This window comes from Carcharodon carcharias, chromosome 19 (genome assembly GCF_017639515.1).
Source record: "Carcharodon carcharias isolate sCarCar2 chromosome 19, sCarCar2.pri, whole genome shotgun sequence".
In the NCBI taxonomy this organism is placed as follows: Eukaryota; Metazoa; Chordata; class Chondrichthyes; order Lamniformes; family Lamnidae; genus Carcharodon; species Carcharodon carcharias.
This window is the reverse complement of record NC_054485.1, coordinates 34,663,565-34,675,984: the sequence shown is the minus strand read 5'-3', so window position 1 is coordinate 34,675,984 and position 12,420 is coordinate 34,663,565. Positions and strand designations below refer to the sequence as shown.

The following is a 12,420-nucleotide window of genomic DNA, read 5'->3' as shown; positions in this document are numbered from 1 at the left end:
GCCTAATCTTGCTCCTGTGCTCCTAAAATATTATTCTAATGGTAAGGTGACTTGTACTCAAGACAGTAAACCCTATTTTCCAGCTAACACCATCCAAAGTTATCAGAGTTTGATTAATATACACACACACACAATTTACTATTATACTTGCTAGTGATTCCTGGTTTGTTGTGCTTTTTAAGAATATCTTCTTTACACTTGGTGGTAAATTTGGAAAATATTACTTCATTAATGTATGTTTTCAAATTAATTGGCAAGTAACATGTTGCTTACTAATTGTTCTCTACAGGTGATCGTATAAACCAACTTCAAACAACTCTGGCCAGTTCTCAGCAATTCCAACAAACCTTTGATGAACTTAAGATGTGGCTAGATGGTAAATGTAGTGAACATGCTCAGAGGTCTCCTGTGTCTGCAAACCTTGATGTTTTACGGTCTCAGATAAGTGAGCAGGAGGAGTTCCAGAAAAGCCTGAATCAGCATTCGGGCTCATATGAGATGATTCTTGCTGAAGGGGAGTCTCTATTTCGAAGTGCCCAACCTGGAGAAGAAAGGGTAAGCCTTCAGAGTCAGTTGTCAACCCTTAAAGGACAGTGGGATGAGCTAAGCAAACAGGTAGCAGGCAGACATTATAATCTCAAAGACTGCCTTCAGAAAGCACAAAAGTACAGACAGTATGTGGAGGACTTGCTCCCATGGATAGAAGATTGTGAATTTAAAACTGAAGAACTGATGATCACCATTGATCCAGCACAACTAAATTCCTCTTTAGCTAGTGCTAAGGATCTACACCATGATGTGGAGAAACGACGTTCACTGCTGGAGATGATGAACACTGCTGCTGACATCCTTGTAGATTCCTGTCAGATCAATGAAGAAGATATTAGGGATGAAAAAGCAGGTATAAACCAAAGGATGGACCTTATTACAGAGCATCTTCAAACCAAGAGTGAATCAATTGAAGAAATGGCTCAAAGGTTAAAGGAGTTCCAGGACTCCCTTAAAAACATTCAGAAGAAACTTGATGGCACAAAACAACAGCTTGAAATTTATGATGCTCTTGGACCACAAGCCTACAGTAATAAGAACTTGGAAAAGCTGAGGACACGGCAGGAATCTCTTCAAATCTTAGAGCCACAAGTGGAATATCTGAGAGACCTCGCCCAAGGTCTAGTACAAGATGCTCCTGATGGTGCAGATTCATCACAGCTCCTACAGCAAGCAGAAGTAGTTCAGCAAGAATATGGTGATGTAAAACAGAGAGTAGATGAAAGTTGTTTGTCAATGGAAAGCAAGCTTCAAGGAATTGGACATTTCCAGAACCATGTACGAGAAATGTTTTCACACCTTGCTGATCTGGATGATGAACTGGACAGCATGAGTCCTGTTGGGAGGGACCTGGACAGCCTGCAATCACAAACTGATGATATTAAGCAATTTATGAGCAAACTTAAAGAATTAAAGAAAGATATTGAAACTTCAGAAAAGGAATGCAAGCAGATGCTGGAGGTGGAAGGCAGTCCAGATCTACAAGGGCTGAAACGAGAGCTTGAAGCCTTGAACAAACAATGTGGTAAGCTATTGGAGCGGGGGAGGAACAGACAAGAGCAAGTAGAAATGACTGTTTCACGTGTTGAAGATTTCTATGAAAAACTCAAAGAATTGAATAGCCTCCTAACCAAAACAGAAGAGGGTGAAGAATTGCAAGGGAATGTGGGAACAGAAGTTGATGTCATCAATCAGCAATTGGCAGACTTTAAGGTAAGGGTTGTTTTAACTCAGCCCATGGCACTTTTTAGAGGCTCCTAAAGTGATAAATAGGTTCAAACTTTATTTCTGTAAAGTATTTTTGATTTTTTTTCACTACTACCACAGTCATTCAAACGTACATGATTATAGTCCAGTTATCTGTGGTCTTACTCCTCTATCATCCAGAGCTTGCATCTCACTAGCTGATTCTTATTACAACATATAAACTAAAGTGTTTCTGTGGCTATGCCTGTGTTGAAAATCATAAACAACACCGCCCCCGCCCCCTCCACAACCCCAAACAACGTTTCAAATACTGCTGTCATGCACTAAGCTGCTGGAACTTATGATACAGGTGATTAATCATGCTATACACGTTGGACAGGAATTTCCATAAATCATAAATTCCAGATCATACAAGAGGATCCTTGCTGAAGAGGAGTCTCTATTTTGAAGTTCCCAACCCAGCGAAGAAAAGATAAACCATCAGATCAGTTGTCAACCTTTAAAGGACAGTCAGATGAACTAAGCAAGTAGGCAGCTGGCAGACATTTTAAACTCAGAGACTGCCTCCAGAAAGTACAGAAATACAGACAGTATGTGGAGGACTTGCTCCCATGGATAGAAGATTATAAATTCTTCAAAGTGTGCAGTGGTGTCAGTCACAGGCAGTGGCTCCAGAAAGTAGATGGTCGCAATTTGTGCTTGAAGACAGTCAGCAGCAGTGCTTTCGTAGTTCTGGAGAAATTGAGAGCGGCTCTTTTACAAGGGGAAAGAGGAGTAACTGAGCAATACTTCAGTGAGGGGTAAGGGACGTAAGTGAAAGTGGAATCAGTCATTTCTAAAGAGAGTTGTGCAGAAGCTGGAAGCAACTGCTTTGGCAAGAGGGAGAAATAAGTGGTGGAGGGAAGAGAGAACCTTCAAGTAGATTGCTTTGTGAAGAGGTGGACCACATTAATGATCGAACATGAACATGAGGGAAAGGCAATGGGAGAATCCAGGAAATGCACTTTTTGGGGGCAGGAGGGTGTGTGGGGTTCAAGGACTGAGAAACCAAACCTGTTGCTTTGTTTAGGGGGTAAGGCGAGCAGGATGGCTGTAAGGCCAGAAATGGCAATTTGGGAGAGAAGAAGCAGAGTGCAGTGATTTGAGGAATTGATGTCACTCCGGAAGCACCACATTAGGGAATAGGAGAACAGTTTTTGTAAAGTGAAGAGATAGAGAAAAGAACAATAATTGGAGGTGAGGAAAAACTGGGAGCAGTACTTTTAGCAGGAGCAGCAGCTGCGAAGTGGGGGTAGAAAAGCAGGTGGGAGGAGTGCTTTGGGTGATTGAAAATAGCAGTTGTGTTATAAGTTTTTAATTTTAACCAGAGTAGAACTTTTTTTTTAATTGGCATGTATGACCTATTATTTTGAAATCACTTTTATGCATTTTCCTCATTCTTTCCATCCATCACATACAAATAAAGAAATAAATAAATAAATAAATAAACAAAGGAAGAAGCTGCTGATACATTGACCCTTAAGAGTTTTCTGCAACGTATGAGACTTGGTAGCACATTTATATTCTTCTCTGAACTTAGAGATCCTCTGACAGCGGCCTCGTGTCCATTTTCCCTTCCTTTGTTCCATCATTGGTGGGCAAGCATTATAGAATTATGATACAACAGAGAAGGTGGCTAAGTGGTTCTCCATGCTTGTGCCTTCTCTTTGAAAGAGCTAACCAATTAATCCCACTTTCCTGTTTCCCCAAAATCCTGCATTTATTTTTTGTTTCAAGCATTTAGCCAATTCCCTTTTGAAAGTTGTTATTGTATCTGTTTCCATCATCCTTTCTCACAGGCAATTAGGGATGGGCAACAAATGCTGGTCTTGCAAGTAATGCCCACATCCCAAGAAAGAAAGAAAGAAAGAAACCTTTCAAGCAGTGCATTCTAGGTCGTCGTAATTCATTGCATAATTATTTTTGCCTTGTCAAATCACCCCTCAACTTTCTTTGTTCTGTGGAGAAAACCCTAGTTTTTACTGGCCCATAACTTTGTTCTCCAGCGTGACGTACCTAAGGGGGTACCTCAAAGATGCACTGGGGACACCCCCCCATCTGCCCCTGCACCTCCCCACCACGGAAATCCCTACGTAAGAATTGCACATCCTGGGAAGTTGAAGCTTCCATTGGCCAATTGCCCTGCGTTGGGAACCATCAGATGCTTCAATTTAAATCACAAACTTCAAATGGTTTCAAGTGTCTTACAGTAATTGTTACCCAGAAAATGTTAGTAGAAATAAAACCACTTCCAACTTCCGGTTAACTAGAGTACTGATCCACCCCCCACCACCAACCATACTGCGACAGCCCCCCTGCCCCCAAACTGCCTCCCCCCACCCCACCCACTTACAAACTTAACTGGCTTCTCAAAGTGCCGGACCTTTAAACTTACCTGCTGTATGGCAGCTAGTGCTACAAAAATGGGGGTGTAGCTTCCTTACCTCCAACTCAGCTGCTCTTGCCACAAGGCCTCGGGAACCCACCGTACTTCACCTTTCCCACCAGGCCGAAGTCGGAAGGTTGGATGAAAAAGGAGTGGCTTCATTTTAAGCTAAGTAACGAGAAACGGAGTGGCAATTTGACTCTGCCACTCCACGGAAGTTATGGCCCAAGCAGCCAAATCTGAGGGTGCAAATCCAGTAAATTTCCTCTGTAACTGCACTTTTTCCTTCCATCCTTCCTAGAGAATAATGCGCAGAAATGGCCATGCTAGTGCAGCTGAGGCCTAACCAGTGTTTTATAATGATTTCATATAACTTCCTTGGTTTTGTATCCTATATATCTATTTATAAAATCAAATATGTTTAATGCCTTTTTAACAGTCTTCACGACTTGTCCTGCCACCTTGAAAGACTATCAACACGATATTCCACACCTGCCCGCCGCCACCTTCCAGTCCTGCTGCAAGTCAATGGACTTCTGGTTGGGACCCACAGCAGTCCCACCCACGACGGGGCTGGAAAATCCTGGCCCTTGTATTTGTACATCTCTCTTAAAATATAAAATTATACTGCCTTTCTTTATATTCCTACCAAAATATATCACTTCACACTTCTCTGCGTCTAATTTTGTCTACCATGATCTGTCCATTTTACCATGATCTCCAGAAGCCCAAGTCCAGGACGTTAAAATATATCAATAAGTGCAGTGGTCCCAACACTGACCCTTGAAGACATGACACTTCCCAGCCACAGAACAACTATTCATCGCTATTCTGCTTTCTATCCCTTAGCTAATTTTTTTAATCTACACAGCCATTGCCTTTTAACACCAAGGGCTTCGGTTTTGCTAACCAGTCTATTGTGTTACTTTATCAAAAGTCTTTAGAAAGTTCATATGCACAATGTCAACCACATTACCCTCATCCATTCTCTCCATTACTCCAGAGAACTCAATCATTGCAGTCAGGTGTGATTTACCTTTAAAAAACCCAGGCTGGCTTTCATTCATTAGTTTATACTTTTCCAAATGCCAATTAGTTTTTTTTCTGGATTTTCTTTTAAAAATTCCCCAACCACCAATGTTAGTCTGACTGGTCTTTTGTTGCTACTGGGTTTATCCCTCTCACTTTTTTTGAGCTGGGGTGCAGTGCAACATTTGCAGTCCTCTGGCATCACTCATATATCCAAGCAGAATTGAAAGATTGTGTCCAGAGCTTCCATAATTCCTACTCTTCCCTCAGTAACCTAGGATTCATCCCATCGGGTCTGGTTGACTTTTCTATTTGAGTGTTTTTAAGTACCTTCTCTTTCACTGTTTATATCCTGTTCAATGTCTCAACTACCACCTCTTTTACTGTTGACATTGGCAGCATAATTTTCTTTAGTGAAGTCAGATGCAATGTACTCATTTAGTACCTCAGTTATGCCCTTATACCCACAAAAAAGACCTGCTTTTTGGCCCTGAATTGGTCCTATTCTTCCTTTAAGTACCCTTCAATTCATGTCTTTATAAAAGATTCATGGTTTCGCTTGGATGATTTCTGCTAATCTGTTCTTACCTATACACACATTTTGCTCCTCCTGTTTCCTTTTACAGTTCTCCATTTTACTTTTTGTACTCTGCTTCATTCACTACTGAATTATGAACCTGACTTTGATCATGAACCTCCTTTCCTGTTTCATTTCTATCTCTATCCTTAACCATCAGGAAATTTTAGGTTTGGATGCCTTTTGTTTCGCACTTTTAGGAATGTGTCTAGTCAGTGCCTGATTTATCTTCTCTTAGAAAGCTTCCCATTGCTCATTCACTGTTTTACCTGCCTGCAAATGGCAGGTAGCCAATTAAGGCTCTTAAAAGGGTTTAATAAGGGTGAAGTGTGGACACTGACTGGAATTTTTCAGTTGGCAGTCTGGCTTCCAATTGAGACCAAATCCTGGCTGATGAATGGAGGCAGATCAGCAGATGGGGCGCGGGGGTGAGCATTCCATATAACATTTTTAAACACCTCCCACGCCATTCAGTGAAGGGGTTCCCCTCCACAATAATAGTCTGGCACTGTGGCAAGTATAAATATCACCTTTTTTAAAAGCTTTTCAGAGGGTTCCTCCATCTTGAGGCCTCCCTCTCTCCAATCTGTGTTGGCAGCTTCCCACCTCTGACAGTAGAGCTGACAATCTTCCAGGGCTGGAGGGTCTCCTATTGGCCCTCCAGCATGGGGAAGAAGCCCTTTGTCTTTAATTGAACAGCAAGCATGCACCCAGGCCACTAATTGATATGCTAATCAAAAATTGCATTGGGCCTCAGGCGCTGATGAAACACAGCATCAGAATCTGGAAATGCTCCCGATGTCACGAGTCCCAACTCCAGAACAAAGTGCAGCCTATTTTTTTTTTTCAGACACTCGGGTACAGACTTCCATTCTGAAACTTGCCACGTTATTGAATACGATACCCAGGTGTCTTCAAATGGGGTTTAAACTCCTCAGGAATCATGAAAGGCCAGATTTCTATTCTGAAGCTGGTGGATCGATTGCTGCAAGTTTTCCAAATTTTTAGACTCTGACCAAAGCAGCTTTGGGGAATGCTAATCAGTTCAAGCAAGGGGCCCCTTTTCACTTGTCTGATTGCTAGTTGATATTTATCACTTAGATGTAGCATGGCAAATTATCCATTCAGAATAATGCAAAGTACTCTGAAAATGTACAGTCTTTTGAGGTATTTAATGTCTAATTTCTGCCCAACAGCCAAATGAGAACTATGACTTGCATAGCATTCTGGAAAAAGTTAATTGAGATGCAAACATATTTAGATTATTTCAGTGACGAGACATATGCTTAGAATCTTGGGCATTGTAATCAATATGCAAAAAAGCCTCTCTGCTATCACATTTAGAAGAAAATCCCTTTGGAAAATTGGGGAAAGTTGATCAATTGCCACTTCAAAAAAAACTAGAAATATATAGGTTTCTCCTACTCTTAATGTCAGGCACCCACCTTCATACCTGGGTTCAGAAGAACTAGACACGGAGACAAGTAGATTTCCAGAAAAATAGCGGCTACAAATTGCACCTCCTCCACGCATCATTGATCCTCTCAATACATAGGAAAGCCTGATGGTAGGGTTGAGAATCACATGTAACATGAGCAGCAGGATAAGGGAGATTGTGCAGTCAGGTTATTTTCACTGGGATTCCCCAAGCTTCAAAGTAGTGACTTTCCAGGTGTAATCAGTCCTACTACTAACATAAATTTAGAAACTTCTCTCTGTTTTCTCAAACTAGACAGAAATTTCTTGTTATGCCACAGAAATGCAAAGATTCCATTATGCTTCTCTGTTGAGAAACAAAAGTTAAACATGATAACATTACTGTATATCAATCTATTAACCAATTCAGGAGATAGAAAAGTGGTTATGTACATCGAAGGAGAAGAATAGGCTTAGATGATTATTTTAAAGCTATTGACCTTCTTTAAGCACACTGTTATGTCTTAATACATCATGGGCTTTATATAAATGCGCTGTTTTAGAAAAGAGAATGATAAGCTATCCTCAATTTATATTATAGGTTTTTAAAAGTTTAATCTCCCTGCCTTGCATGTTTGTTTCAATTTCAAGTTCACCTTGTTCTTTTGGGTCCAGTGATGCTCATCACTCCTATAAGTAGTCTGCACTCAGTAGTGTGCTCATGTTGCCTACTTTCTAACCATACAATAGCATAATTACGACTGCCATTTGATCTGAACTGGATACCATCTTTCCTGCACATACCTTCATGCACCTCTCTAATATTTCAGTAGGTGGATTGATGATACTTCAGTGAGAGAAGACCAAATATATTTTTACGTGCAGCATGAATATACATAGCAGCAATATTAAATCACATCTGATCCAATAATTTTTTGTTGTCTCCTTTTGAATAAGAACAATAATGAAAGTATTCTATCATGGCCCTTTAGCAGACTCACTAAACCTTTCTCATTAAAGCCCTTGGGAAAATTCATTTTTATTGCCTTCTCTTATCTCTGGTCCATTACTTTTATACTTCATTTTGTACTTCATATCTACTTTTAGACTACACATAAACCTGTTCTTCAGTCAGATTGTGAAGTACTTCATCACATTTGTGGAAGGATAAAAAGATTATCATTTTATTCTAGCAATCTGAATTTTAATTTATTTTTAATGTCTAATTTATGCCTTTCCTGACACAAGTATTAGTACATTTTGCTTTGGACCTAAACCATCCTAAAGAATGAGGTTAAAATCTGCCATTTATCTGATTAATAATATTACACTCTATTCATAGAATTATAGAATTGTAGGAACTTGCAGCACAGGAGGCAGCCATTCAGCCTGTCACACACTAGCTAGTTCTTTGAAACAGCAGTCATGTATAATCCCAAATCTTTACTTCTTTGTCATTAGTGTAAATACCTCAACCTCAATTCCCTTTTCAAAATTATTCATTAAATGACCACCTTTGTAGGTAGTGTTCCAGATTCTGACAGCTCTGTGAAATAATTTCTCATCTTCCCTCTAGATCTTTTGCCAAAGATTTTAAATCGGTTACCTTTAGTTATTAACCCACTTGCCAGTTTTTCTCTGTCTGTACTATCTGATTCCCTCTCACCATCTTGAAAACCTCTATTAGGTCACCTCTTAACCTTCTCTGTTCCAAAGAGAGCAGTCTTCACTTTTCCACTCTCCTCATAAATGAAATCCCTCATCCTTGGTAATACCCTGGTAAACGTGCTTTGTGCCCTTTCCAAGGCCTTTACATCTTTCCTGAAGCCCGATGCCCTGTATTGTCCACAATACTCCAACCAAAGTTGATTTGTAAAGTTCCAGTATGATTTCTTTGCTTTTATAATCGATTCCTCTATTTATAAATGAAAGTAACCCATTTACTTATCTAATTCCTTATCAACTTGCCCTGCCATCTTTAAGAATTTGTGTATATGAACACCAAGGTCTCTGTTCTCATACACAATTTCTAGAATTGTGCCATTTGTAGCATATTATCTGTCCATAATAGTACTTCCAAAGTGTATCACTTCACACTATTGCTTTGTTTAAATGAGCGATTCATTGAGTATGACATCAGAAGGAGTTGTACGTATAATTGCTAAGTATATTAAGTCCTAATTTAAAAACATATTATTGGAATAAAGTCTTTAGACTGAAGCATTGTTTGTGTGCACCTTGAAAAATGGATGAAACAAACTACTGTGAATGCTGCCACTTACCTGCACTAATTCCATGAATGAGCAACTGGACTGAGTTAGCTAGTTATTCTGCTAAAAATAGCTTACAGAGTCTGTCACCTGTCTTTAGCTAACTATTTGTGTTCCTCCCCAATACTTGACATAGCAGTCCGTGTCTGGAGTTCTACAGCACTCTATGCCTGTTGTCTCAGGACCCCTCCCAATAGAAGCATGAGCTTGAATATCATCGTTTTGCTATTTTTAAGAACTGATGCAAAGCAGAGAGCATTTAACAGCCGTCTTAATGGCCTTAAGTTTTTTTTTGCAAATAACTACACCCATGATTAAAAGTGATCTAATGTTTTCACCCTACATTTTTTTTCTTCGCTTAATGTGTGGGTTTTTTTCTTATTTTCGAACAATTTTTTCCTACCAGTTATTTTCCTTCATATCATACTTTTCTCTAGGCACCAACAGTTTAAGGCATGCTTCCACAGGTGTGGTTGCTCTCCAGTGCCTTGCACAAATGTAAGCCCCCAGACAGTGAATGTTAGAAGGCTATTTGCGTGCAGGAGACGTCACAGTCAAGCACAATCCTGTTCTAACCCAACGTCCAGCTTTCACTGGAGGTCATTGGATAATGGTCGGGTGTAGGCCTCCTGGTCAGTTTTCTTTTTCCTAAACCATGCGAGCGGAGGCCAGCTGTGGCATTCTTACCATTACCCTGGATGAAATCTGCTAGCTTCTACAGTCTGTATGGTGCAGCTATTCACTGTCTTTAACAAGCTAAGCCATTGAAGAACTTATTTCTAAGCAGTTAGGAATTGAGATGTTGGGTTTATGATTATTATGCTATGGAATTTGTCTGGTCTCCTTACAGCACAGAAAAAAATTACAAGTATAAAAACTTCCTGTTCAAAATTATTCTGAACATCATTTTAAACTTGCAACAAGTAAGCATTGCTATAAGCCTATGTGGCTAAATTATATGCAGATTCGGCTGCTAATTCAAAACCTCTCAATTGTATATCAAAACAGTCATAGACATGTGCATCAGCCCAAGGCATTGTGTGACTGGCTGACTGAGGATTCAAAGCTCCCAAATTAACAGTAACATTTTTTTTTAAATGATGCTAATACTAAAAGTGGGAAAGCGATTGCATTGGTCTGTTTCAAAGTTCAAACATAGGGTTGGTCTGTCGCACTGAAAAAGTAAATTTGATAATATATTTTAATTTGGCCACGTTATATTATTTGTTTGCTAAACCAAGGACTTGAGGATGAGAAATGACTATGTTCCCCACTAAAATGATTACTGTGTAGCAACTTCTTAATGCCACATCTCTATAGCAAGCAAAGTATTCCCATTATTACAATCATTTGTGTTAAGGAAATACTGCTGAAACAAATTGGTACTAAATTACATGATCCCTAATGTTAAACATTTTTTAACCATTGCCTGGAATGTCACGTGTTGTTGTTCTTAGAAATTAACTAAAGAAGAATTGACTCTTGTTAAATTATATATGTGGTACCTTTTGATAAAATAACAACCTGCCCATAAGTGCACATCAGATGATATCTAATGTTTAATTGTGCTTTAAAAGATACTAACCTACCTAACCTCTACTTTTCTGCTACCTCCAATCAGTCTTTTTCCAAGGATTCATTATTTTGCTCTGTGATTTTGTATTTTTGAGTGATCTGTAGCAAAGCGCCGTGTGCTTATCTAACATGTTCTCAGTATGTTTCTTTGACTATGGCATGGAAATATTTTTTTAAACTCTCTACTTGCTAATGCCATCACAAATGGTTCAGCTAAAATACAGGACACAAGCTATATTAACATATAAATAGAAATGCTGGGAAAATGACTGCCTTGACATGTTGATGCAGTGCAGGAATGGTGTTCTGGTTCCAATTGCAATTTCATTACAGTGGTGGCTGTTGCTGTGTGAAGTGGTTCAGTGATGCATTCAGCCAGTATTATCAGTGATCAACCATCTATGTAGCACCATGTGAGGTGAGGCTGAACTGTCCACATTTGCTACGTAGTGGTGTCACTTCTTATAAACACTACAGAGTGGCGTATTAATCTGCTTTGGCAGCCTGCAGGGATGGAATGTTTCTGAATTGAAAAGTTTCTTTGGGTCATTCTATTCAGCTGCTAAATGTTTATCTGTGTTTTAAGGTGTTCCACAGTAATACTTTTCTGCACAAGGACCTGTGGTTATTTTCGTAGTTCTCTGTTTTAGTAGGAAATTCAAAAGCTGCACGTGCAAACACAGTACAGTCCCTAATCAGGTTGCACATGTCCAACAGACTTAGATTTTTTTATTGTAAATATGAACGGAATATTTGTGTCCATTGCCTTTTTGCAGACTAAGATGGGAGAAGGCGGATTGGTTTCTACTAAGAATGGATAAATGTCAATTTTTATTTTAAGGTCAAGAGTACAATTTAGCTGATGTATGGCTGTCTTAGCCATCCATATCCAAATCTGGCTCTAGAAAGCCTCTCTCTTCTACCTCTGAACCACCCAGTAACAATGGGCAGGTTGTTATCTAGGATCATTCTGGAAAGAAAAGATAACCCTGTATCCTATTCCCTATTGCTTCTTAAACCCCTTTTACGCACACACACACACCCCTCCGCCCCACAACTATAAATATAAAGAACCCTCACACTACTTCTTCACCAAGATAGAGACCATCCACTCTGCTTCCCTTTAACTGTTTCCCACCAAGCCAAATCTCCTTCATCCTCCTTGAATCTGAACCATTAACACATATCTGACTAGTTTTAACCTCCCACTCTCTGCTAAGTTCATCTCTTCCCCGAGGCTGGCCTCCTGCTCCTTCAACCTCACTTTTGACCATCCAAATTTCCTTCCCTGCCTGACATTATAAATATGACTACAATCTTGCTCCTTAAAATATCCACCCCCAATCCCTCTGCCTCAAATAACCAGCACTGAA

General features: G+C 39.7%; 1 protein-coding gene across 4 annotated transcripts in view; it reads left to right on the top strand.

Moving 5' to 3' along the window:
* Nucleotides 1–12,420, top strand: part of macf1a (microtubule actin crosslinking factor 1a) — a 651,250-nt gene that overhangs the window by 512,416 nt on the left and 126,414 nt on the right. For all 4 annotated transcript variants that reach the window (XM_041213072.1, XM_041213073.1, XM_041213071.1 and 1 more), the window contains one exon: nucleotides 290–1,761. In XM_041213072.1, coding sequence (XP_041069006.1) covers nucleotides 290–1,761 — 1,472 coding nt within the window. The remainder of the gene's footprint in view (nucleotides 1–289; nucleotides 1,762–12,420) is intronic.